We start from the raw sequence: 25,939 nt of genomic DNA, 5'->3' as shown, positions 1-25,939 counted from the left end.
TTTTTTTGCCATACAATACAGAGGTGTATTATAGAGCATCATGCATTTGAGTGAGGACCTGCAGGGAGTTCACTGGATGAGATCACCCTTCTGAAGAAAATCATCCATTTTGCCTCTTGCGAAACAGAGACGATGCTCTTCTGCACCTCCTCTGCTCTGAGTCATGGCTTTTCTCCTGTATAAGAATGTGAAGTGAGGGGAAGATGACAACAAAATCATCTAAAAAATAAAGACTTAATAAAAATGGGGCTATAGGAAATGATGCAAACCCGAGGAAGCAGCATCCTCCTGTCTTGGATTTCAAAGATGCTTGAAAGAGCTTTCCTTCCCTCAGCCCTTGCCTGTCCTCTCTGATGGCTGCAGATACTTACCTTGGGGGGGATTATCTTCATAGTGAGCTTGAAAAACAAATCTCTTCTTCCCAGTCATCACTGATGGTAAACCCGGGTTCTGGGAAAGATTTCATTGGATTTCACCAGTCCTATTGCACTGAAAAAGGCCCATGAAGTAGTTGAAGACCATTATCTCAACCTGGGAACCTCTTACGGAGTTTGCAAGATAGAAGCATGTCAGACTTCAGCCTTATTTATTTTAAATTTGCTGAATAACTTTGAAAGAAGCCTGTTTAGGATTAAAGCAATGTATTAGTTTCTATTGTCAGTCCTAATTACGACTTATGCTCAAATGTTGCGCTGCTTGGTTTTGCAGTTGATTGCTCGCGTGCTGTCTTCTATTCCTAACCAGTAGGATACTACAATATTATGAATCCACTTTATCTTGGTTTCTCCGCCTGTTCTCCTACATCCCCCGAATGCAAAGGTGTCTCAGTCTTGTAAGTCCCAGAGAACAGATGGGCCTAAAGTTTTGGAGGCTTGTCCAGAAAGTCTTCATGCATTAAAGTACGTGCCATAGCGTGTCTGAACAAGAGGAAGGTTTAAATTGGTCATCCTTGATTCATCCTAGATAGTTATCCTAGGATTCGCACCTGTGTCTAGCAAGAAAATATCAACCAAGAAGGATGGGGTTATTAGAGGGATTATTAGACATTTGAATTATCTCTTGGGTATGATATTGTTTTAGTCATTTTTTACTTTTAACATCACACTGTATGAAGTGACTTTATAACAATGGAGGATAAGGAATCATGACTTCAGTCGCTAGGAACTATTTAATTGCATTTCTGGGCTGAAAAGGATGCCTGTCTCTTCCTTTTTAAGCATGATATGCATTGATCTGACAAATAAGGAGATGCATATGTGCCAGTTCCCAGCATGGCTCACTGCTCATGAAGTCCGATATATGTGTTTTGCAATGATTTCTGTCTTCCCTTCTCTACTCTCTATCTCAGCTTCCCTGTGTGTTGTAGAAACTTAATCTCTTTGCCTCTCCTTGATACTTTCCAGACCTGATACTCCAGAGTATTTCCATCTCCCAAAACTTCAATGCAGGCAATGTACATCAAGTATCATGTTAAGCTCTGTGCTGGTTACCTGGTTATGTGCATTGCCTGACCACAGCGAGACCAAAAACAACTGCTGTGCTGGCAGTAAAGGTCACTTAGTTTAGTGTCCTGCCTGTATCCCATCACTGTTTTCCCTCTTTCTCAAAAAAATATCCCACCCCACTCCAAATTAGCCAGCAAATTTAGAATATGGATGGATGGTGCCTGGTGGCAGCCAAATGGAGAGAAAAACCTCATAAGCTTAATTTCCTGGTAGACTCCTCCCAGTTGGCAGGAAAAGTTGCCAGGGTGTGGGGTCTGTGTAGGTGATGCTGGAACAAGATGGCACTCGAAAAGAAAGATTTCACTGTGTTGGGTAATCTCTGTGTTTCAGGCTAAGTAGTAAAAATCCGTGTAAGTTTTAAGGTTTATGAGTTTAAGCTTTAGGGTGCATCGTACATCCTAGAACTGAAATAAAAGTAGGAACTGTTCATCTTCACATGTATATTTATGGTTTTCTTTATTATTTGACACAGTATTTAACAAAGCTGAAACACAGTGGTGTAACGGAGTCTGTGGTTCTCCTGGTGACTTCTGCTTACAGCGTGAGCAGCCTGCTGAAAAGGGGGCAGCTTGTTTCTAGGAGCTGAGTCTTTGTACAGACCACACTTTACAGCTTGCAATTTAGCAATAAAGTGTAAATGTCACGTATGAAGGGAAGTAGCTCTCTACTGGGTAGACAAATCGGTGAAAGGGGGAAGAAGCTGCTAATTTGTCCATTTGAATTATCAATGCAGTGATCGTTCAGGGTCACAGATGTACAAAATGGCTGTGCCAGCCAGGCTTGCCTTAGGGAGAGGAGAGATCTCAAGCTGTTTAGAAAATGGTTCCTTATATTAATGAAGTGTGTTTTTCTTTTTCTTTTTGACTTGTTGACTCCTTTCAAGTCTTACATGGAGGCAAGCGCTCCTGTGTGAAACAAGAAATCTATATAGGTGGAAATCAGTTGTTTAGTTAACCTGTGAGACTGGGTTGGAGGTTTTCTTTGCATCTGCATAGATTTGAGATTCCTTATGACTGTTCAGATCTGGGATGTTTAGTTTCATAAATGCCAACATTTGCTGTTGATGTTGCCTCACTTGATGATTTCAGTGTCTTTTCTGAATGAGGAAGGATGGTAGGAGTTAAACCAGCAGTGCTTGCCACCTTGTCTGAATCTTGTTCTACGTCAGCTACTCTTAAGTTGGCGGAATCACCTGTGAAAAGGTGTCACTGCTAAGGAAAGATGAGCACCCCAGCAGTGGTGCAAATGGCTGAGGCAGACTTGCTCTGCCATCAGTGTTCCCAGCTTTTTCATGGGAATGTATTTGTATTTTAATGTCTCCAATTCCATTTAGGTCAGTATTTCTTTTGTGAAGTCGTTAATGGCTATATCTAGAGCAAGACATTTAACTGGGTCATGATAAATGTTTGTATTCTTTGTAGTAAATGTGAATGATTCTGCTTGGCTTAAGTTACTGTCTTTAGGGCTAAGTTAAATTCTATTACCTTGCATTTGCTGTAGCTTAAGAGCAACACAAGGGCTGTTACTGTGGCTCAGCTGGTGTCTTATAACTTGTTAAGCAGCAATAATTTGATCGTGAGTCTGAGTCCTGAGGCAAATTCATCCTTCGTTTTTACTTGACAGACTTTGTCCTTGAACTAGACGAGATCTTGGGCCTGCTTGCAAATATGTTTATTCATAGCTTCCACCACCTCTTAAACGTTCTGAACTTCGATTTAAACCAGGTGACTAAGGTCAAAATTAGACTGCCCTTCCTCCCTTTGTTTAGCTTTCCTTGTGGGTAAGGTGGTCTCAGGATTAGAGTGAAGTTGTATAGGAGATATGGTAGAGGAACTGGTAGAATTCAGGTCAGGTGAATCGAGATCTTACTGGTCTGTCATACCACATTTTTCCAATTTTGATTTCCTAATTGATCCCGACTGATGTTTTTATTTCATGCAGTAAGTAGCTTTATGTGGGGAAACTGATTTCTTTCATCATTCTTTCATGGATGTAACAGCTGTGCAAAAGTCTTCTACTGTGCTTACAATATATGGGAGGAAAACAGGATAGTTACTAAAGAACTCAAACGACCAGCTGTGACATCAAAGTCAATTACTGAGGCCCATTTGGGACGAACTTTCAGTCATGGAAGAAAATTTTGGATGGCTGGGCGACAGGCTTAAGTTTTACCTGGGTGCAAAGACCTGAGGATGGTTGAAAAAGGGTGCTGAGCTATGGGGAGAAAGTGAATAGCACCATTGAGGGAGGCCAAATAAGAATGGGTTAGGCAGGATTATGTTAAACAGACTGATTAGGACACAAGGACTTGCATTTCTTTAACTGCCCTTTTTATTTTAAAAGAAAGGGAGGAGAATCTTTGTGCTTATTTTTCCTATTTATAGGCTCCGAAATAACAGTAGTTCTTTTTAAGTATACTTTGACTGCATTATTCATGTTGTAAGCTCTTTGGGAAAGATGCTTTTGTCTTTGTAGCACATTAGAGTCCCCCTGCTTGCTCAGGGTTTCACATTGCCTCTGAAATACGAATATCTGATTCAGTAGTCTAAAGTCATTAATGACAAAAGGAACGAAAGTTTCTGCAGTGTCTTGACTCCACCTTTGCATTTCCTTTTTTCCCCCTGTATATGACTGCTGTATTTGCTGTACCTAATGATGATGTTTGTTTATGGGGGAGGAATGTAGAGGAAAGGAGCTTAGATCTATCTTTTGTTTTAAAGGAGTTGGGGGGTGGGAAACAAGCTTCGAGAAAACAGAAGCCTTGCTGACTGTAAATATTTTATAACCTATGACACATTTTTGGCTTTGGTGCCTTTTTCCCATGACTTTTTTCCTTGAGGCAATGGTTTGCTTAAAATGCAGCTTTGAAGGGTGGGTGAAGAAGGCCCAAGAAACTGATGTGTCTCAGGAATTGGAGCTTTCCACTTGTAGATCAGGAATTCAGACTGTGCTTGTATTTGAAGCCATATTAAATATGAATTTGATTCTTTTAGGTTCCATCATCCAATCACATGGAAACCATATACTGTACTGAAGTGCCTGTTGAATAGGCCACTACTTAGTTTACTAAAACTTCTCTATGCTTATTTGAATGCATCAAAGGAAATCTGAGATATTAGCATCTGAAAAATAATCAGGTCAAGTTCTGCATGTTCTTGCATTCACCTCCATCCCTAATGTATAGAGCTGGAAGCAGAATTTAGCTTAGTGTGATGGTGATTAAATAAAGGAAATGCTATACTCTGATGCATCTTCTGGCATTTGCTCTGATTCTGACTTTTCTGCATGAGCTGGAGTCAGCATCTTCATGTGTTTTTTGCCTCTGTTTCCACTCTGTCGAAAAAATGGAACTAATCCGATCTAGATCATAAACGAAGAAATCTGTGCAATGTATTATTAGAAGTAACCATTACTGAAAATCCATTCTAAAAGTTACTGAACTAGTATTTTTTCACTAAAAGTAAAACATGGCTTACTGCTCTGAGGCTGGGTGCTTTTTTCAAACCAGAGTCCAAAATGCTTTTATGATCTGTTATCTACTAGTTTCTGCTTTTGCTTCTAAAAAAAGAATGTTTTCAAAGTTACCATTGAAGTCACTGATCTTCTTGAATGTGGTTTCACTGCTTTTTCTACAATGATCCTGAGAAATGTAAAATACTAATTATTCAGTTATTTGGTTTTTATCCCCAGTCCCTCAAAAGAGACTAAACAAAGGTGGTTTGACTGATGGCAAACCATTGCTGCTTCTCTGCCAATATCTACCAAAACGAGTGTGATATGGGTAGGGAATAGATATTTCTCACCAACTCTGACGGGATACTGATCTAAGCTCTGGTTGTAGTTGAATATGTGTACGTAGACATTACAAAAGCTGGTGCAGGCTGCAGACTTTGGCACTGGCATAATGGTGCTGAAGTATGGTTTGTCAGATCCTGTGTGCATGTAGCTTATCAAAGCTAGGCTCTGCTTGCTCTCATAGAGGTGAATTGAGGTGGTGGTGGGGCAAGAATCCTCCTCCTCTGAGTGCTAGTTTTATTAGTTAGGAGTAGGCAGAAACCTTTTAGTGCATCAGGAGAGTGCTGATGCAGCCAGGCACTACGACTAAATATTCCAGAGTAAGGGTCAGTATCCAGGCAGGTTCCCCATCCCTTGCTCTTGCTAACAGCTGCAGTGGATGCTCTGGAGAACATACAGACAACTCTTTAACCTAGGAGCAATTGTCCCAGGAAGTCCTGAAGCCATTGCCAGACATGTTTTCTGTCAGCAGAAGTGTCTCAAACCACTGTTTGGTAACCATTGGTAGATACAGAGCAATAGCCTTGGTCATAAAATCCAACTTTGAATTAGTTTTAAATAAACAAAACTTGTCTGTACACTTTGGTGTTTGCATATGTACCTTCACAGGCTGTAGTAATATGCATCTTTATAAAGATGAAGCATTTATTTATGGTAGAAAAGCCTGGTCATCATGCTGGTCATACCCGTTGTAGTAGTTGATAATCTTAAGATGCACTGGGCTGTGGAGTTGTTGCCTGTTGCTCCCTCGTTTTTCTTTCATGGTGGTTCTTTTGTCCCAGCCACCTGCAGTTTTAGACATTCTTATCTCATAGTCATTGCCCCACTGAGCATTTTACAGTATTTTAAATGGTTGTCTAATTAAAGTATATTAATTATGCATCAGGCCAGGCATTCTGGGTGGAAGTTATTTATGTGTAATGTGCATAAAACCATACAGTTTTTGCAGCTGCAGTACCTGTGTTCTTGCATTAGCCTTTAACCAGGCATATGAACGCCTCAGGAGAGAAGCCCTGGCTCCTGTGGCTGTATAGCAGACATAGGCTGACAGCCTTGTTTTTTCCCTCATTGTTCAGGAATAACTGCACACGTGTTTCTTGGCTTGGATTGGGCTGCTTGGGAAGTTTAGGATGCCCCACCATCTCACAGAGGGTCATCCCCTGGCAAATGCGAAGCACCGGGCGAGCATGTTTGCCCCTGTTACTAATTGTAAATACACCTAAACAAAGGTCTCTGACAGGGCCGGTGCTACAGCTTCCCCAGGTCCCAACACATCTTACTGGCTTAACTTCACCAACCCAGCTATCCTCTGAGACATGTCCTGAAAGGAAACAAGGCTGCAGTTTGGCATTTTTATCTCCCTGTAGGTATTTTTCTAGAAAGCTTTCTGCTGCAGAACTTGCACGCAGTAGCAGGCTTTGCACTGAGGAGGATGTTCTGTGGTGGCTGGAAGTGGGATCTCCTGCAGCATTTCTGCCCCCCCCCCCCCCCCCCCATGTGCTCTGGGTAACTTGAGGCAGTAAGATGCTTTTGGCCTTTTTGTAACAGTGCTTTGTCCTAAGAATGTCAGGATGCTCCTTCCTTCCTAATACAGCTCTGTGTGCTAGTCGTCAACACTTTACACCTTGGTGTGCTGCATGTATAGAAAATGAGCAGCCCTTCAGGAAGCATTAAGTGATAGCAATATAAAATTCAATTTCCTTTTGTTGACAATGATGTGTGTTAGAGCAGTCAGCATCTAGGTGAGCTACGCTCGTGATAATTACTGGAGCAGGCAGAGGGATTTGTGCAGGGAATGCCAGTTGAGGAGTGCAGGCTGGAGAAGATGCCTTTTGCTATGATGTCATGGCAACAGATGGTGGTAATAGCTGGAAACCTGAACCTGGGCTGTGGAGCTGGAGGCACCTGATCGCTCTGCATGCAGTGCTCCTGTCCTTTGCAGGTGAAAAGCATCTGTCCATTTAAAGGCTTCAGATTCCTGGTGTACCTCTTAATTCACTTTATTTATATAGGGTATAGACAGTCCAGGTAAGACAACACTTGACCTCTTGATTCTCCAGGTATCCGCTTTTTCATATGGATTTTGGCAGATAAAACCCAAGCGGTCGCCAGCAGATGTCCCCCTGGGAGCTCGGTTTAGCACCATCTTTGGTAGCTGTTTTCCTCTAGCGTTGCTGGGTACCATCCCTGTGAAACAGAGAACTCAATTTCAAGTGTGGTTAAGCTTCACGTAACCTGTCAAGAAGAACTAAATAAAAACTTTTTTTTCCTAATACCTTGTGATGTGATCTCTTGTTTCTCTGAGCCACTTGCAAATGTCCTTTTTGAATATGAGTAAAACAGTTTTGAAGGTAATATTGGGAAAATCAGAAGATATTTGGGACACTACTCTTGCCTTTAGTAGGAGGTAGAAAAAGTGATTGAGAAAAAAACACATGTTTAGGAATGGAGCTTAATCTGGATTCTGGCAATGCCCTGAAGTCTTCACACCCTTGAGAATGTCCCTCAGCAACTCTGTCTGTTTACTCACATGTTAAAATAATAATAAATATTTCTCACTGCTGTGAAACGGCTGTGCTTTTTAATGACATTTATATGATTTTAGAACAATTACTGTGCAAGGTTGACCACAGACCCTGGCAAAGCAAGCTGTTGCCTGGGGTAGCGGGTGTAGTGTGGATGACCAGTAGCTGGATGATGCCGCTGCCCATTTTGCCTGCTGCCTGAATTTCCCACAGAGCAGAAGGAGTCCAGGCTCTTGCCCTAAGCTTTCTGGCAAGTGCAGAGCGCCGGCCAAAACCTGGAGGTGAGGGCGAGGAGGGAAAAGGTTCATTGCTTGCCCTTCGCCCTGATGCATCCCGGCCACGTGTGTGTATGAAGATGATGCCTGAGGGAGCTCCCGTGCTTCTGCAGAATTGAATTTTGCTGTCTTGTGAATGAAGGCAGAAGAATTCGCTTTCCTTTGTATAATTATTTGCCTAAATAATTAAACTTTACTGAGGCTGAGGGGAAACCTTAACATTGGCACTGTGCAGCGCAAAGGATTAATATTAAAATGGAAAACTATGTGCTTTATCTGCTGTTTAGAATCAAGGAATGCTTTCCTGCAGCTATACTAGTCCTGCGGCAGGCCATTAATTCTTGTAGTTCTGGAAAAAAGATATTTCCTGACTCTAAAAGATCCCCCTGGTCCATCCTGTATAAATAGCCTTTCTCATTGATTGGTATCTCTAGGGCTCAGGGTATACGACCCACTTTGCGTTTTTATCTGCAAAGATGATGCTAACGAGAGCACTGTGAGGAGGGAGCAGTGTCTGTGCTTGGGGCTGCTGCTGGCGTTTCCCCTGGTGCAATGGAAAAGGTGTTTTCAAGGGTCCAGAACAAAAAAGGGACAGCACCCCCAAGTGCAGCCAGCAGGGAAAGCTGCGGCAGCGAAACCCAGAAATAACACCCTGTTGTGGAGCATTTCATAGACTCTGAAATAATTGGTGTGTTTGTGGAAGGCTCCATTCGGAGATAATGGTATCTCTGTACGGGCAGCCTGGCTGTGAACGGTGGGCGGGCGCCCTGCAAGGCCTCGTAATGAACCTCTGGGTGACAGGAGGGGTAAGTGCAGGGTAGGGAAAAGCTGGTTTTGCTCTTTAAATTGAAACTTTGCATAAACATGTGGGCTTTTGGGGTGGGTGTGTTTTTCCAAGGTATGCGTTGTGGATTTCCTGATGCTCTTGAGGTCTGGGGGAAAGCTGTGTGGCTGGCTGGAAAGGGCTCTGTGGGAATATTTTATTTCCAAAGATGACTTTGAGGAAAACAGATCCTTATCTTTTCTATTCTCACTTTTTTTTTTTTTTTGCCTTGTGTGCATGTCTGTGTCTGTCTCTTGATTATTACTTTTATTTTTAATCTGTATGAGGCAAAGGCTGTGTCTGTGCAGCTCCTAGCACATGGGTTTGTGATTCTTGTTTAGGTGTCGGTATGAACTGTGCTAAAGTAATTAGCAAAACTAATAAATCCAGGCTACTTTTATGGGTTTATCTCAGCTTTCGGTGCTTTTGTGAGTTCTTTTGGCTGTTCGAGTTGTTGCTCCTTCACTCAGTATCATAGCTATTTTGTTGTCTCCTATTGCTACTTAATTTTACAAAGCTTGTAGGAATGTGAAACTTTTGCACTGTCTCTTTTCTAAATCTACCTAAAGCTAATGGAAACTTTCATATTGCTGAAAACTGTCTGAATGACAATTTCACTCGCTCTTAAAAATGACCATTTCCAGGTGTTTTAGTTTCATGAACAGAAGTTTCCGAGAAGCACTTTGCTGTGTTCTTAGTTGTGTTAATGCTCATATGCTATGAGAGAGTCCATGCTGTGGCTTGTTAACATGATGATATTAATATTGTGAACCTTATGGTTTTAAAAATCATGTTTTGAAGCAAACAGGCTTGTAAACATGGAATCTTTTTTATTTGTCTCTTGTATTCAAGTTTTTCAGGTCAGGGTATACATCAGTGTCCTCAGCTAACTTTATCATTCTGGAATTGGTTTAATAAATGTAAGATTCCTCACAAATAAAAATGTGCTTTGTTTATTATTGCTACTACTGCCTGATTGTTTTTCTGCTTACAGAGGGATGGCAGTCGTCAATACTCTGAAATTACTGTGGCCCTGTGCGTGGGACTGAGCAGGATGTGTGTCAGAACAACTGCCTGTGTAAATATGATGTATTTGGAGCAGAAAACAATTCCAAGTATTACTTATTTCAGGAATCTTCTTTCCCTTTGTGATAGCAGTTGAAGGCCTGTTAGGCTATGAGCAGCTTCATTAGCTTGTAATTAGACAGAATGAGGCAGCAGTCAAGATGATGAGTGTCACCTTTCCTAGCTAAGGAAGGAAAACTGAAACATTTTGTATTAAGGAAAAGCACGTGGGTGTTGGAAGGATTATTAAAATAAAAAGCATTTGTTCGCTTACCTGGCATGGCATTCTTGGCTTGGGTCTCTGAGTGCCACCTTACTTGTGGCTGATGGCAGCCATATTGCTCGTTGTATTTATTATGGTCATAAATATATTGCTGAGATTTACACTGTAGAAACCTTATTCAGAAGACAAACTCCCACCCACAATTACACATATTCTAGTTAAAACAGGGCAATGTATGTGAGATAAGAGAAAGAAGCCAAGGTAATGGTGATATGCATATCCTTGCTGACATGATCATTGCTGTGGCTGGCTCAGTCCCAGTGAGCCCTTGGCGGGATCCCCACTGAGGTCAGGTTTTGGGGAATTCACTTGAAAGCCAGTTGTGAAGGATGCTGAGGTGGTTCTTTGAATTGTGCCCGAAGGCGGCAGCAGGGGTGGGCTGGGATGGGAGCTGGTGGCTGGGTCAGCCTGGGAGAACTGGACCCACGGGGAGAGGGGCAGTGGGTGGCACTGGGGGGCTGACCGGCATCACTGAGCCCAAGCGGGCGGCGTTTTAAAGGCTCAAAATACTGTGCCTGGTGTGGAGGGTGGGGAAGGAGGGGCCACGGCTGGGGCCAGGAGGAGAGAGCAGCTGGGAAACTGTGGGAGATGGCCAAGCGAGAAACCGTAATGATGTGCTGTGCCTGCGTACTGCTGCTCATGACCGTGACGCCTTTGTTTTTAAACATTTAGTCCTGCTGAGGAGCATATATGTGTCCCTTTAGCGAGTTCATAAACTTGTTTTTCTGGAGAAACCTATACAATACCTGTAAATGTTGGAGCTGAGCAGGCTTGCAGCTAGGCCATACGTGGGTTGGTGTGTGCTAATGGGAAGAAGCATTTAACCTCAGCTGAAGCTGTCACGTTTGGAGGCTGGTGGTGCACCCACAGAGAGGGTCCGATGGGAGGTGGGGGTGCCAGACGCTGCCCCTGGGGGAGGGCACGGTCTGAGGTGTCCAAGGGGTGTCTGTCTGAAAAACACTGGCCAGTGCACATTGGGTTGCATCTGGCAAAAAGGAGTACCTCTGGAGCAGGCAGAGCATCTATAGATTCCTCCTTCTGGTCGTGGTGCTTCAGTCTACTTAGATGTCAAACTAGAGATTTAACCGCTTAAATTTACATGTACAACTGAAGGGAGGGAAGGTGGTGTCCTGTAAAAGGAAATTCTTGCAAGTTGCTTGCCCGCTTCAGCAGCACTGATGCTTGGACATGGGGCATGATAAATGGGCACAGCGGGGCCAGAGCGGGTTTAGGACCTTGCAGAGTCAGGCCTAAAGACCATAGCGGGGCATCTTCGTTAGGAACAGACATGATCGTAAGCTGCTTTTCACACTCTAGTCACTACAGAGTGACTACTAGCTCTCTTCTCTAAAACTTGCAGATAAATAACTAAAAGATTTGAGTCTGACATCTTAGAGTTTTTTAAAAGCCAGAAAGTATTTCCTTTCATTGGAAAGGAAATTTGAGACTCAATTACTTTGCTTTAAAAGGTCCCAGGCTGGTGGTTCAGGCAGGGAAGGTGCTGGCCCTTGTTTACTGTGGTTCCTGAACAACAGCACAGTCTCTTTCTCCCCGTTTTACACCTTGCCCAGACCTGAAGGGGTTACGTTTTAAAATGAATAATGACTAAATTTATTCATCATGGACAAATGATGACAGCTGTTGAGATGCTCCTGTTAGCGCTTCCCAGGGGATAAAGTCAGGCTGGTTCCTAGTGCAAGCCAGCCCAGCCAGGCAGACTCAGCTCGCCTTCCTCCTGGATTATTTGTCCCAGTTTCCCCTCACTACCAGGGAATTTCCTTCCTAGAAGTGAACTGAAGTTTCCTGGGCTGAAATGGGTGTTGATGAGAATCCCGCAGAGCCGCAGTCATAGAGAGAGGACTGAAGCCATAGCTGTTTAAATCCACGTGTGAAGACAGCATGCTTAATGAATACGAGGGGCAATGATTGATTATGTTCTGGACTGAAAGCCGCGGCGCTCTGTGAAGCACTGTTACATCTGGGCGCGCTATGGAAAATATGAAGGAATGTTGAGGAAGCTTATTTGCAGAAGGATATGTACTTGTAAGCAATTTTTTTTTCTTCTTAAATAATGTAAAGGAATTGAAAAATGTAAAGCAAATTGTGTTCTCTGTTTCTGTAAGACAGCAGAGTGGTGAGGAGACAAAGGCCTCTTTTATAAGGGCATGTCTCGGACGGAGAGTGCTATATGGCCCTTATAACTGAGCGCTGGGGGGGGCTTGGGATGGGAGGACATCAATGGTTATTTAATGTGAGAACGTGGCACCGATTCCGCTTCGGTGCATCTCTGCTGGAGTCATGAGAGTTACACCCATGCTGAATTTACTACCTCGTGATTTGCAGATAGGCTGTAAAAAATATGATCCTAGTTCAAATGATTATTGTGAACAAGAGTCAACAAATGGGGGAAAAAAAGGCTTTTTAATGATAATGTATAGTAGCTTGTTTTTCTCTTATTTTCTGTACTTCCATGTTCAGGTTTCTTTCTGTTCTTTGTTTCTCTTTCTGTCCTGCACACGTGCTGCTGGAAGACTTGATGTGCAGTTCTGAATGTGGCGCTGTCATTCTGAACTACTCAGATGAGAAAATGCTGTTGGGTTATTGAAGGGATGGGATATTCTGATTTGATAAATATGTAATGCTTAGTTTGCAGACTTAATGAACAGGAAGATGTGATTGTAATCCAAACATCCCCAAAACTGTGGGCGGGCTGGCTGGATTTTTGGAGTGTTGTTTTTTTCAGCTAATGCTCAGAAAAGCATGTTTTAAATGAAAATAATAGTTTATTTAATTGCTAAAATGCTACAGAAGTGCGATCTTTTTAATAGCTGTTTTTCTGAATTTTTATTTATTATATGAAATAGCAAACCACACCCTCTTCTTTCAGAGCGGTGAGGCTTTAAAATGCAGATACAAGAAGTGAGTTAACTAAGACTGCGTCTAGATAGCCTGAAATGCAGCCGATGGAGAATTTTATTACCAGATGAAAATGGTTTTGAAGTGGTAAAGTATCTTTTGTTTTGAGTATGACTGACTTTCTCTTGTCTGGTAATATATATATGGCAAATAATCATTTGCTTAACAGCTATAGATGAGCTTTTGAAATAAATGCAATTGGGGCAAATTTTGCTCAGAAATTTTTGTATCCAAGGTCTGTGCAAGTCTGTCTGCATCACTTGAACCCCTTCCTATAGGCTTCAGAGATTACACATTTTAAAGTCTATTTTGATCTGCCATGACCTGCTGTGCAACTCTCACCAAATTATGTGTTTGAAATAATTCCTGTTTGAACTAGACTGTATCTTTCAGGGGAAAAAAAAAATCAACCTTGCTTTTTAATAACTGCCTGTGGTAGAATTTGCTGGGTGACACACCTCCTAACCTTGTAGGGAGCCAGTCCTGTGGTTGTTGCAAAAAATGGAGGGGAGGGGGGGGAAGCGAGGAAAAAAAGGCAATTCAGAATTTAATTTGTTTTTAACCTCCAGCCAGTGGCCTTGTTGTATATTTTTCTACTAGGTGAGAAACAATATTAATAAATCACACTGGAAAACTATGTTAATAAATCTTGAGTTGCTGTGTTAACACAGAACATAATCAAGCAACTTGTTAAGAATCTGGCCAGGCTAAACAGTCCCCTACAGTGAATTTTCATTTAATTTAATTAAAAACATATTTTCCAATCCCTTAATCGTTCTCATGGTCCTTCCCTGAGCTCTTTTCAAATTATTTTTGAATTATGTATGTCAGAACATGACCAGTGTCAACAGGGAGGTAGCATGGTCTCCCTGGCCACCTTGGGGCACTGTGTTAGAGAGCGCCCACATCCTAACTGTGGCTTATGTTCTTCTCCTTAGCTGTGTGACCTTAAATTTCTTGATGTTAAAGTTCATATGTTCACTTATGTCTTGTTCACTTTTGCCTGAACAACAGTCCAAGTACCTGTTATTATATTGCCCCTTTCCTTCAGATGTTACTTTTTTTTTTCCTAGCCATTTCCCAGATTCCAAGACTTCTTGAACGTCAAAATTAAGGGGAGAGATGTCCATGGCCACCTTTCTTAACTTTTTGGATGCTGCTGTCTACCTGTCATTTCATGTTGTGCTGTGATAGGAGTATGGCATCGTGTGCACAGGTGGATATTGGAAATGTGGTTTTTAGGTTTTTAGATGGTTTGTGACAGTTCTCCTGTGCCCAGCTGCTAATAAGCCAATATCGCTTTGGGCAGGGAAAACTCCTTAAGGTGGTTGGGCTGAGGACAGTACAGGCTTTTCTTTTTGTTCTTTTACCTCCCCTAGAATATGTCTTTATTGTTATCGATTAATTTTCTTACTTTCAGAAAGCTCAACCTGTATTGAATTTCATTCATTAGTGTTTAACTAGGAGCCTGTATTTGTTACTAGATATTCCCAGATGCTTTCCTGAATAGGGATGGATTAAAGCACCTGCTTGAGTTTTTGCCAAGTGAAATTTCACAAAGGAAATGTTCCTGAAACAGTAGAGCGTGGGTGCGTACCTTGGACTGTTGGAGGGGGATGGACAGAAAGCAGGTCTCAAATCCTGAATGAAGTGTTAGTGTGGAAAAGCTAAGTGATGGGGACTGAGGTGGCTTTTCTGGCCTCAATAAATAATGCGCGTCATCTATATCAGCTGTCCAAACACTTTGTCACCTTTCAACTTAAGGCCGGTTTTTAAAGTGGATTAGCTAATCTGTGTAAAACTGCAATATAAGCACTGCTTTGGAATTGAAGTGACCTTTACTGAGAATCAAAGTGACTGTAATTCATTTTAAGTTAATTTATGTTCACACTTGGAAGTAGAGGCTGCAGTTCCCTTTGGATGTACACAGAGGGTTCAGTAAGTTTTAATACACCTTATATTTATGGTTTTTATTAATTTGAGGCAACTTTTTCTATTTCTTCATAAAGAATCTCTGGTGATCATTTAAAAAGTTGAAGTGGGTTTGTAGCTCTGGGTGGCTCTGTGGTTTATCAACAGCGTGAGTCTTGCCATGAGATCTTGCCTGGGTTACCCTGTTTATTCTTGATCTGGTGCAGCCAGTTGGCGGGGTGTTGACACGGCGGCCTGTGCTGCCTGATCCCCACCACACTTAGGTCCTGGATTTGCTCACAGTATTGGTTTCACTACAGCCCATGGCAAAATAGTTCTCAGAGGCATAAACATCAGAGAGAGACTATAGACACGCCAAGTATTATCTGTGGCTTGCATCTTTCTGCTGTAGATTTGAAGTATATTCCTTTTATCTGGATGCATTCATTGGAAGGGTTTATAACATAGTGGCCGCAATAGCAAAGGATTGGGTTCGGTAGCCTGGTGGTCATTCGTGAATAACCGGATTTCTAGCATGAAGATGCTGCTGAGATGAGAGCTGGCAGAGCAGACCTGAACATGCAGCATGTTTGCCATTGTGTGGGCATGTTGCTTGGGACATCCCTTTGCTTCATGGGACTTACAGCTGAGTGTGCTTTTTTTGGCAGATAAAATTTTTGATGATGAAGACTCCGTGGATGGGAACAGACCTTCCTCAGCTAGCTCCTCTACATCTTCAAAGGCCCCTGCAAACTCGCGCAGAGTTGGGATGGGGACTACCCGCAGACTTGGGTCTGCAGCTCTGGGCTCCAAGTCTTCAAGTAAGCTGATAGCGTATATGAATTGACCTTTATGCGAAGTATTTATAGTGTTCATGTTTGAGCTTATTGCAGGGAGTTCCAGACTGGCTCCCAGGATCTAGTAACAAATTTTTCCCTATGAAATTACGTGTATGTTGTTTGCGTGCTATGACCGAACTTTGGTAGCATGAATTTCCAAGCAGTCCCCACATCCCTGTAACGTGTTTTGCATTTTTGAAAGGTTGGACCTGTGCAATTGTGCACTGAGGGCTATGAGTAAATCAGGTCAATGTTGCAGTGTGTAGATTTTTGCCTTTATAGCTGCAACTCTAGCTGAACTGAGGCAGGCTGCTTACAGCTACCTGCTGAACTTCAGCCCATGCAATCTAAAACTGACACGCTGGCTTTCTTCTAAGACCTTTGGGCATTGCTGGTAATGAAGGTGCAGAAAGAAAACTGAGCAGTAATTCTGAATGTGAGCAATAATTCTACATGTGATTATAACTCTACGTGTGACCTAGAGAAATGGAGACAGTTCTCTATATCAGACAATCTCTAATCTGATTAGTATTCCAGAGACTATTTATCTTCCTTATCATTTGTCTGTTTGTGCACCTGTCAGATCTGCACCTTCATCTATTATAGATAGGATTAAATCCTTTAAAATAAGATCTCCCGTATAATTTAAGTAAATATTCCCTTTCATCTTTCAGACTGTGTCCCCTAACTGTTGAGTAACTACTATAATGACTTCCCTAATGTGCCCTCTGTGCCTAGGAGTTGAAGGATGCTGTGAATGTCTAGTCTGTGCCTGGCATTGAATTTCCCTGTCTCTGATTTCATTACATCTGCAGCACTTTGAGGCTTCATGGATAGTGAACTTTCTCCTGATTAGGTGCCTTGATAGCTGGTGATTTCTTAATTGATTCTCTTGTTGATAAGAAGATTGAAAAGGCTTTTTCATTTGTATGTCAGCAGCCAAAGAGGGAGCAGGTGCTGTGGATGAAGAAGACTTCATTAAGGCATTTGAAGATGTCCCAACGGTTCAGGTAGGTAGAATTACACGTTAAACCACACAGTACTAAAAAGCAGAAGATAGATATAGGATCTAGTCCTAATCCCTGGAAAATTGTGCTTCATTGTGATGTTGGCAAATCTTCTTTAAGAGGAAGGGAAGTTGGAAGTTGGAAGGAGGCAAGTTTTAAATGGTGCTATCTGCCAGTTGTTTGTGTGAAACCCTTAGAAGTGGTGGGAGGGTTGTGATAGAGGTATCACAGGAGCAGATGTGGAGATGGAACTGGACACGCATGCTGCACAGTGCGGTCTGGTCAAACAAAAACTTAAGTCAGCAGAAGCCTCTCTACATTTCATCTGTACCATCTGGGAGCTGAAAGCAGTAATGGTGACTTGTGTTGCCAGGATCGCTGCTGTTGTGTGACAACTGGACAGTGCATGTCTGCTGATAGATGTAGCTGGATAGTTGAGATGTGTCATGTATCCCCTCTCCTTCACCAGAGCTTTATTTTTGGGACAGCTGAAGAGCACATGTATCCACTCATGATCTTCTGTAGGTCTTCACTAATATAACCACTAGCAGCTGCACGACTGCTGCTTAAAATTGTGAAAATAAAGTAAAATAATAAAAGATGAACCTTTGATTATCTTGTGGTCATTTAGTAATTTTTGATTGCAGGAAATGGGTGTAAATTCTTTGAATTATGCAAAGCTAGCTGTGTCCAAGGCTAGCATGTGACATTTAAGCAGTGAGGAGCAAAGGACGTAAGAATGTAGCTGGGAAGTGATCTGATTTTTTTTGAGTAAATCTTGCGTTGTAGTGCTACTTTGTATTTAAATTCGCAGATTTATTCTAGCCGGGATCTTGAGGAATCCATAAACAAAATAAGAGAGATACTATCAGATGATAAGCACGACTGGGAACAGAGAGTTTCTGCGGTAAGTAGTGAACTTGGATATGAACTCTATTAATATAAGCTTTTCCTGCACTGAGCTTAACCCCATGAAGAGGGTACTAGGAGAACCTCAGAGTAAGGCTAGAATGTAGTTTAGGTGGTGAACATCTGTTATGTTCCCCTAAGCTTGGGAGAAATGTTTCCTTATGAGACTGAATTTAAACCACATCTATGAAGGAAAATGCTATTTGATATACAAGAATTCGTTGAGACAGCTTCAAGTTGAACTGGAAATCATGCAGCAAATCCAGATGTAAAGTTAGAAATTTGCTAGCAGATGCTGAAATCAAAATGTCAGAAGTGGTATTCAGAATATCTTAAAATTTCCTGATGAGGCAGAAAGTCACTTTGCTTATAGAGAACTTACTTATGCTTTTGCAATGGGAGGTGTAAAACTCAGAAAGAATTTACACACTTAGGTTTTGAATAAATAAATATGACTGTGGGAAACATGGAAGTGGAAAATCAGATGTGTTATATGCATGCCAAGATTGAGTTTTATTTACTGAGGTGAGCTGTGTTTTCATGGTATAAATAGATGCATGATCTTGTCCACACTGTAGGGTTTCATCACTGATGTAGCAACTTTGACACATCTGTCAAATCCTGTATTACGGATCTGAGTGGCAAACTGTGCTGATTCAGCTTACTTCAGTTTTTTTTTTTTTGTTTGCTGTGCTGAGTAACAGTGAGCTTAAATCGGCACTGTACAGATGCCTCAGTATACATGAAGGCCTCTGAAAGTGTCCAAAAGGATGTCTATAGGATGAAATGGTGGTCTCCATAATATTAATACTTCCCAATTTGATGGAGTCAGGGTTCCACTTCTGGTAGAGCCAGATAATTATTTTAATGAAGTCAATGGACATATTCTGCATATAAGTCAGTATTACTCAGGTTTGAGTATGCGCCAAGCCCTTCAAGTCTAGTCATCTTTTTAATGCAACCGTTAGCTGTGAGAGGACCTAAACTTTAGAAGCTGTTGAATAGGTGGTTTCTAATGGGAATAGAGGAGAACCTTCAAGATATATTTTGGCTTAAAAAGTAATGTTTGGGTTATTAACAATACAGTTTGAGTAGCTGTATGCAACACTTCTGGATTCCTGTAACAGTTAGCTAGGGTGTTTGTATTATCGTACTTATTATGTTAAGCTATGAGTTGAAAATGCTTGGGCTTTAAGAATAGAGTTCCTCAATGCATGTTGAGGAACAGTTGTACAAGGACCCTGGAAACCAAGTACCAGCTCTGAACGTAACTGTCCTTGTGTTTATTGCTCATTAACAGTCACTGCTTTCTTTTATGGTGCTAACAGTTGAAAAAGATCCGCTCCTTACTCTTGGCTGGAGCTGCAGAATATGATAACTTCTTCCAACATTTAAGACTTTTGGATGGAGCGTTTAAATTATCTGCTAAAGACCTGCGGTCTCAAGTAGTACGAGAGGCTTGTATCACGTTGGGGTAAGTTTACTTTCTAAATGCACTTGAAATGTGATGTAGAAACAAAAGGAACAGGCACTGGTTAAAAGACATCTAGGATGTAACTCGTGCTGCTAGTACTACACAGTTATAAGTAGAACATGATTTTACTACAGCTGTTTAAAACCAGGTCCATGTAGGCCACTAATTGTAGTGGGGCCAAACTGTGTTCTTGAGTTTTAAATGATGCTGACTTGAGATATGCTGAATGAATGAGCAAGCCATGCATTCATGCACCGAGTAGGGAGGGAAGGATTGAACAATAAAGCTGAAAATGTATATGTTTTGTTCTGGTTCGGATTGAGCTAGTTTTCATTTTTGATGGTTTATCCTTTGTGAAATGCCTCAAGAAAAAGGGCGCTGCAGTGTTTCTAACAGCTTTTTTGAAATTTGTGCATATTAAGGCAAAATAGGCAGTTTCAGAGAAACTAATGGAAACTAGCAAGTTCAGAAAAATATATTCTTTCAGCATGATCTCATTTGATAATAAATTTTTAGCTGTGCTAGTTATTTTACGCTGAACTTACTGTTTCTCAGAGTTCAGATGAATATAGAACACAAGTTTGAAATGAAAGTAAATGAACTATTCTTTGAAACATGGTGTTCTCTGTTCTTTGGAGCTGGAGAGAAGGTGACAGTTGGGAAGAGTGAGATGTCAGATGTGCTTATGTCAGATGTTCTATAGAAGTCTGACTGGCTTAATCTTCAGCACACTTACCAGCATGACTTCATTCTGTTTCAGACATTTGTCATCAGTTCTGGGAAACAAGTTTGACCATGGGGCAGAAGCCATCATGCCAACAATTTTTAATCTAATTCCGAATAGTGCCAAAGTCATGGCCACTTCTGGTGTCGTAGCAGTTAGATTAATCATTCGAGTAAGTATACATCAAAAGAGAACAAAATGTTGTCACTTCCAAATACTGTGGTGTTTCTGAAAAAATATGAATGTTACTGCAATGAAAATTAGATTAAGTGCCTAATCTACTTTTCTGATTGTGCTGGGCTTGGCTGTCTCAGATGTCATGCAGCCTTGTGTAGATGGTGATTGTTAAGCTCTGCCAAAATAGTAGGAAATATGTTTCTTGCAGAGTAATATATTTCCATCCCTCTAAGAGGTGAGCAAACTTCTTTCTTTGAATGGGTTTTAAACCTGCCTTGCAGGACAGACTCATCCTCTTAATTATGCTCTAAAACTCCTCACAGCCAGTGTATGTTTCCTAAAACCATTAGGTCATGGAGATGACTTCTGTCTAGTGATTCAGTGGGGAAGCTGCAGATCGCCTGAGATCTCTCAAGTTGTCACCACTGACTGTTTAGATCCTCCTGCAGGGACTTCAGCTTCTTGACTCACTGGAGCCTGCCATTATAGAAGAAAATAAAATACCTGATAAAGATATTTTAACAGATAAAATACAAAATATTTTTAATAATAAAAATACCTGTCCATATCTGTTAGGGTTCCTTTATTTACCAGATCTATTTTTAAGAATTGAAGAAAAATAAATACCTACATACTGGGCTCAGGTGGCTGAAGGAAATGGCCTTTCATTCCATGGAACTGTGGTGTAAAGATTTCTTCCTGTTTTTGTTGTTTCTAGCATACGCACATCCCTCGATTAATACCCATCATAACCAGTAATTGTACCTCCAAATCTGTTGCAGTTAGAAGGTGAGCATTTAGTTTGAGTTTATTCTCTTTTTTACCGGTAAATAGGTTCACATGTACTTTCTGATAACGTTCATGTATTTGTTTTTATTCATGAAAAGGGTTGATATACACACTTACTGAAGAATGCACCTCATTCTCCCCCATGAGTTGGGATCAAATGCAGTCAGCTATCTTGTGTAAGCCACAGCACTGCAGAGAAGAAAAGGCATTTTTCCTCAAAGAAAAATGTTCTTTAAACTAATCTTTGTGCTTACATGTCATTATAATAATGTCATATTATTTTGACTTCTTTACAGACATATTCCTATTCCCCACTACTAGCCATTATAGGGATGCATTTTCTTTGAGGCAGTCAGCAGCAGTGGTGTTCTGTGATAGTGCCATCTGGAAGTTGGACTGGATGTGCTAATGGTCCTCTGCACTTAAAATCGGGACTGTTACTGAATTCCAATGTCCCAAAAGTCTTCATAACAAAAGGTGGCTGTTGTTCAGAGGCAGGTATGGCAAAGTCAGTGAGCCTCTGTTAACTTAGAGAACTCAGCATTTCTTCTCTTTCTTCTCTCAGGCGCTGTTTCGAATTTTTAGACTTGCTGTTGCAGGAGTGGCAAACACACTCCCTAGAAAGGTAAGCTCTGAAAACAAGTGGGTTAATTCTCTCCTGCTTATGTCTGGGGAGGTTGATTCTGGAGAAAGGATAATCTAAGAGGTGAGATTATATCAGGTAGCTCTAGTAGAGATATTTTTGCCACAAAAAAAGCATATACGTATGTGCACACACACCTTTCATCCCTATAGTTCTGACAGTCAGAGTTTGGTGAGTCTGTCTCATATGCCAGCCCTGGAAAACCGGGCTGAGTGAATCCCTGAACTCAATAAGTTTTGGGTTCCCCCCCCTCCCCTTTTGCACCCTAAAGTGGGATGATGAGGTGAAGGCTACTAGGTACCTATCAGGAGCTTCTGAGGCTTCTGCAGTACTTCAAACTAATGAATGGTGGAAGGAATTGTGGGAGAAGAGACTGGGACACAATTTCCTTAGCCCTAGACTACCCAGGCAGTTTCAACAGCTAACTAAAGACTGACCTATGAAGAATGCTGCTTGCATTTTCCTAGTCAGCAATGTGGGTGAAATAAAACTGACTTGTAAGAGTAAATAAATAAAGGCTCCAAAGGATATTACATAGAAATGGGAGGATGCGATGAACTCTTTGTTCTTGGAGACCAAGGCAAAATCAAATCAGTCATTTGTTTATAAGTGTGGCACATCTTTCTGGACTGCCGGATAATGTTTCCCTTCTTATTTCAGACACATATCAGTGTTAGCTGAAACAATAAAGAAGGGAATTCATGATGCAGACTCTGAAGCCAGGATAGAGGCAAGAAAGTAAGTGGAAGCTGTTGTTGGTGTCTTTTCTTCCTCCCCTTCTTTGCCTCTATTGTTTTGTGAGTCAATGGTATTGTATGCTGGAGACTGAAGTCCGGATAAGTTATGTTCTCCTGGCGGTTGATGCCACCTTTCCCTTGGCTTCAGTGAGTGTGTGTGCTTCAGCAGGAGATGTCATATGAGATGATCGCATAGGGCTGAGTTATATATGTATCACATCTTCTAACGGTGCTTCTTTCACTTTGTTCTTGTAATATTATATTGTCTTTTTATCTGTCTGAGCAAGTAAAATGCTTACTTGAGTTGTTCAAGAGTCAAGAACTAGTAACCTCGTCTTTCTTTTTGGTGTTTGAGTTGCTTGCAGTTAACTGAGATTTCTCCTGTTTAGTACAAAAATACTGTTATTTATAATATATTTTTTTTCTTTTCTTTTTGGCCTGTATGCAAGACTGGGTTATTTGCTACTCTTGAAACAAAAGTCCTTGTGCTAGTACGCTGCTAAATGGTATCCTAAATTAAGGAAATATTTTATGACACTGAAATAATATCTTAGTGTGTATCTATAGGAAACTTTAATATTTGTAATTAATTTTCTTCTGTTGAAAATCTCTTTCCATTAATGTGTTTGTACTTATAGTAGTATGCTGATATACTAAGATCTTCTGAACAGAACACTACAGGAACATTTTTATTCAGAAAGAGGATGCTGTAAAACATGAAATCAATGAACAATAAATTTTATTAATCTAAATGCTATGTTATAACCAGAGGTGTTTCACAGTAGGACTGTTTAAATCCGTTTGAAAGGGAACGTGTCCATCAATGAAAAATGCAGTAGGCACTGAGATGTCACAGCAGGTGACTAGTTAAGCTGAATAGACAGCAAGGAGAATGGCTGGGACTTCAGAGAGCATGCTTAATTATCTCTTCCCATGTTTCTTAATTAACAGTCTGGCTGACTGTAAGGCAGAAATTTGTTTCCTTCTAGTGATGTGAGAATGCATGTGACTTCTCTGAGGACTGGCTGTCACACACAAACAATTCTTGATTCATTTGAGCTGACAATCTTACTCTTAAACTGCCCATTAGTTGCCCCCTGAAAAGTGCTGAGAGCCTTCATCTCCTTTGTGATGAGAGTGAATGGTGTTTAGCCATCGGCCAGGAGATTTGGACCAGAGAGGAATTCTTCCCTCATCTTAAAATGCTCTTTTATTTTCAGCATGGCACTGATTGGAAGGCTATAGGAGCATCTCTTTCCTTTTCCTTGTTATTTCTTCCCAAAAAGACAGTCAACAGCCTCAACTCAGTACAGAAGATTTGTCTCTGCAGCATTGTAGAAGAGCTGTTTGTTAAACTTAAGGAAGAAAATACCACCAGCTGGTGCTTTCCTGAATCAGGCCCACACGTGTGTGTTCTGCTTTTGGCATATTTTTGAAGTAGCTATTGAGCACCCAGTCCCAAACTAGTATCAGTTTAGTGGGTCTACCGTCTCGCGTGTATGGAGGGTTTCTTCTGTGATAAAGCTTTTTTGACTACTTGTGTTTTTACAGTGCACCAAATGGTGCGTTCCTCTCCTTATTTTCATTTGGTTTGTCTTGTGTGCGGCTGTTTGAGCAATACAATGCGTTGAAGAAAGTGGCATGTCTTAAATGTGTCATAGGGGCAGTACATGGTTGAAATGAATGGGCTAATGAGCCCACTAATGCCAGTAGTGAAAAGGGCTCTGTCTGTACCTGTGCTCCACTGCCCCCTAAAACAGGACAAGAAAATGTTCACAGTATTGTGCCTTGCTTCCAGGTGTTACTGGGGTTTCCACAGTCACTTCAGCAGAGAGGCAGAGCATTTGTACCACACCTTGGAGTCTTCCTACCAGAAGGCCCTGCAGTCGCATTTGAAGAACTCTGACAGCATCGTGTCCTTGCCACAGTCAGATCGCTCCTCCTCCAGCTCCCAGGAGAGTCTCAAGTAAGTCCTTTGACATCAGTCAATTTAAACAACTGCAGATAGCTCCATTGAATTGGAGGGACCTATCACATTGCTTTGTCTCATCTGGTCATCGTTTGGCCTCAACACTTAAGTTACTCCAATTTTTTTTTTTTTTAAATAACATTGTATTAAAATAAAAGGCCAGCAAACCCCATTACTGGCTTAAAAAAAATCATTATCTTGACTTCATAAATAATTTTCTAGGAAGCTTTTTGTGCTCAGCAGATACTGTTAGCCATTCCTTCCAGGTGTGCTTAAAACAATGCTTGGATTGAAATTCTGTGTTTAGCATTAATCCTGGAGGTGTAAGTCTGCCTCTTTCCATATAAGAGAAAAAAAAGACTAAATTAAATTTGAGTTGTAACTGTAAAATCAATATGTAACTCTTCTGTTGAATGAATGTATTTTAGCTTCTCTAGCAATGCAGTCAACTTAGGCACCAAATGTCTGCAATTTAAGTGTTAGACCTATCAAAAATATCCATAACTTATTGGTGTAACTTTTTAAGTCTATAAAAAGTGTTCTTAAAGATCTGTTCTAGTTCAAATAATCTGCATACTAATTTTTTTTTATTGCTTTTGTAAAGAATTTTGTGGTGGTGCTGTATTTATTCTTAAACAATAAGCTTTGTTAGTTTATTCCTGTATATAAATAACTTCCTGTTAACTCAGTTGTGTACTGAGGGAACAGAGTAGCACTATTACTGATGACCATGAAATACCAGTTTTGTTTTAATAAATATTTATATTAACTTCTAGCCGTCCATTGTCTGCCAAAAGAAGTCCTACTGGAAGTACTACATCTAGAGGTGAGAACAGGAGCTGAAAAATGCACTCAGGTGTTGCCAAGGAAGTGTGATGAATTAGAATGAAAATTTCAGACACTATAATATGCAAAGAACAACTCTGATCACTGTTTACTGCTCCTTAAAATGGCAACTTATTATGTAAAATATTTAATTAGTTTTGGCTTGTACACCACATTCTGTGCATCAACTGCTGATACAATGATGCTTTTGAAAGTTAGTAAATCTGTCATTGCTTGCACCTGAAGGGAAGGCTAAAAAGCCTTGAAAATTGTAGCCAAGGTATGTTTAGCTGTTCAATAGCTGGAATAAACTACTGCTGACGCTAAGACGTACAGCTACGTAGCCTAATGGTGTATTCAGCTTTACAATTTTCTGTCATTTATTTTCTGTGTTTTCAGCACTTACTGGAGGCATTGTCTGCACACAAGTCCTACAGGGTTAAATTCCATCTTGTTGCTAATCTGTTTTTACTATTAGATGGAATATTTGGCTTTCCTGTCCTAAGTAAATGCATACAATAATGTAAATAGTAAATTTTAATACAGAATATAACAGACAAAACTTTGTTGGTAGAAGATAAGCTGCCTTCTACACCTGACCAAGATCGGGTTTTGGCTGGTTTGTGCATACAGTACACCCTACTGAGACCTTTGATTCAAGGAGATATTGGTGTGGAACCTACTTGACCGTGCACAGAAATGCATGTTTGCTTGCAGCTGAATAGACAAGCTTCATGCTTTAGAGGGT

General features: G+C 41.0%; 1 protein-coding gene across 11 annotated transcripts in view; it reads left to right on the top strand.

Moving 5' to 3' along the window:
• Positions 1–25,939, top strand: part of CLASP1 (cytoplasmic linker associated protein 1) — a 184,605-nt gene that overhangs the window by 73,087 nt on the left and 85,579 nt on the right. For all 11 annotated transcript variants that reach the window (XM_087733992.1, XM_087733990.1, XM_087733991.1 and 8 more), the window contains 10 exons: positions 15,767–15,919; positions 16,874–16,947; positions 17,759–17,851; positions 19,182–19,327; positions 20,088–20,223; positions 20,947–21,017; positions 21,583–21,642; positions 22,321–22,398; positions 24,196–24,363; positions 25,143–25,192. In XM_087733992.1, the coding sequence (XP_087590118.1) occupies positions 15,767–15,919; positions 16,874–16,947; positions 17,759–17,851; positions 19,182–19,327; positions 20,088–20,223; positions 20,947–21,017; positions 21,583–21,642; positions 22,321–22,398; positions 24,196–24,363; positions 25,143–25,192 (1,029 nt within the window). The remainder of the gene's footprint in view (positions 1–15,766; positions 15,920–16,873; positions 16,948–17,758; positions 17,852–19,181; positions 19,328–20,087; positions 20,224–20,946; positions 21,018–21,582; positions 21,643–22,320; positions 22,399–24,195; positions 24,364–25,142; positions 25,193–25,939) is intronic.

Source organism: Nipponia nippon, unplaced genomic scaffold (assembly GCF_047370975.1).
Source record: "Nipponia nippon isolate SJK-2023a ecotype South Korea unplaced genomic scaffold, ASM4737097v1 scaffold_5, whole genome shotgun sequence".
NCBI classification, from domain to species: Eukaryota; Metazoa; Chordata; class Aves; order Pelecaniformes; family Threskiornithidae; genus Nipponia; species Nipponia nippon.
Note: the sequence above shows the minus strand (reverse complement) of the source record. Positions and strands in the feature narration are given on the sequence as shown.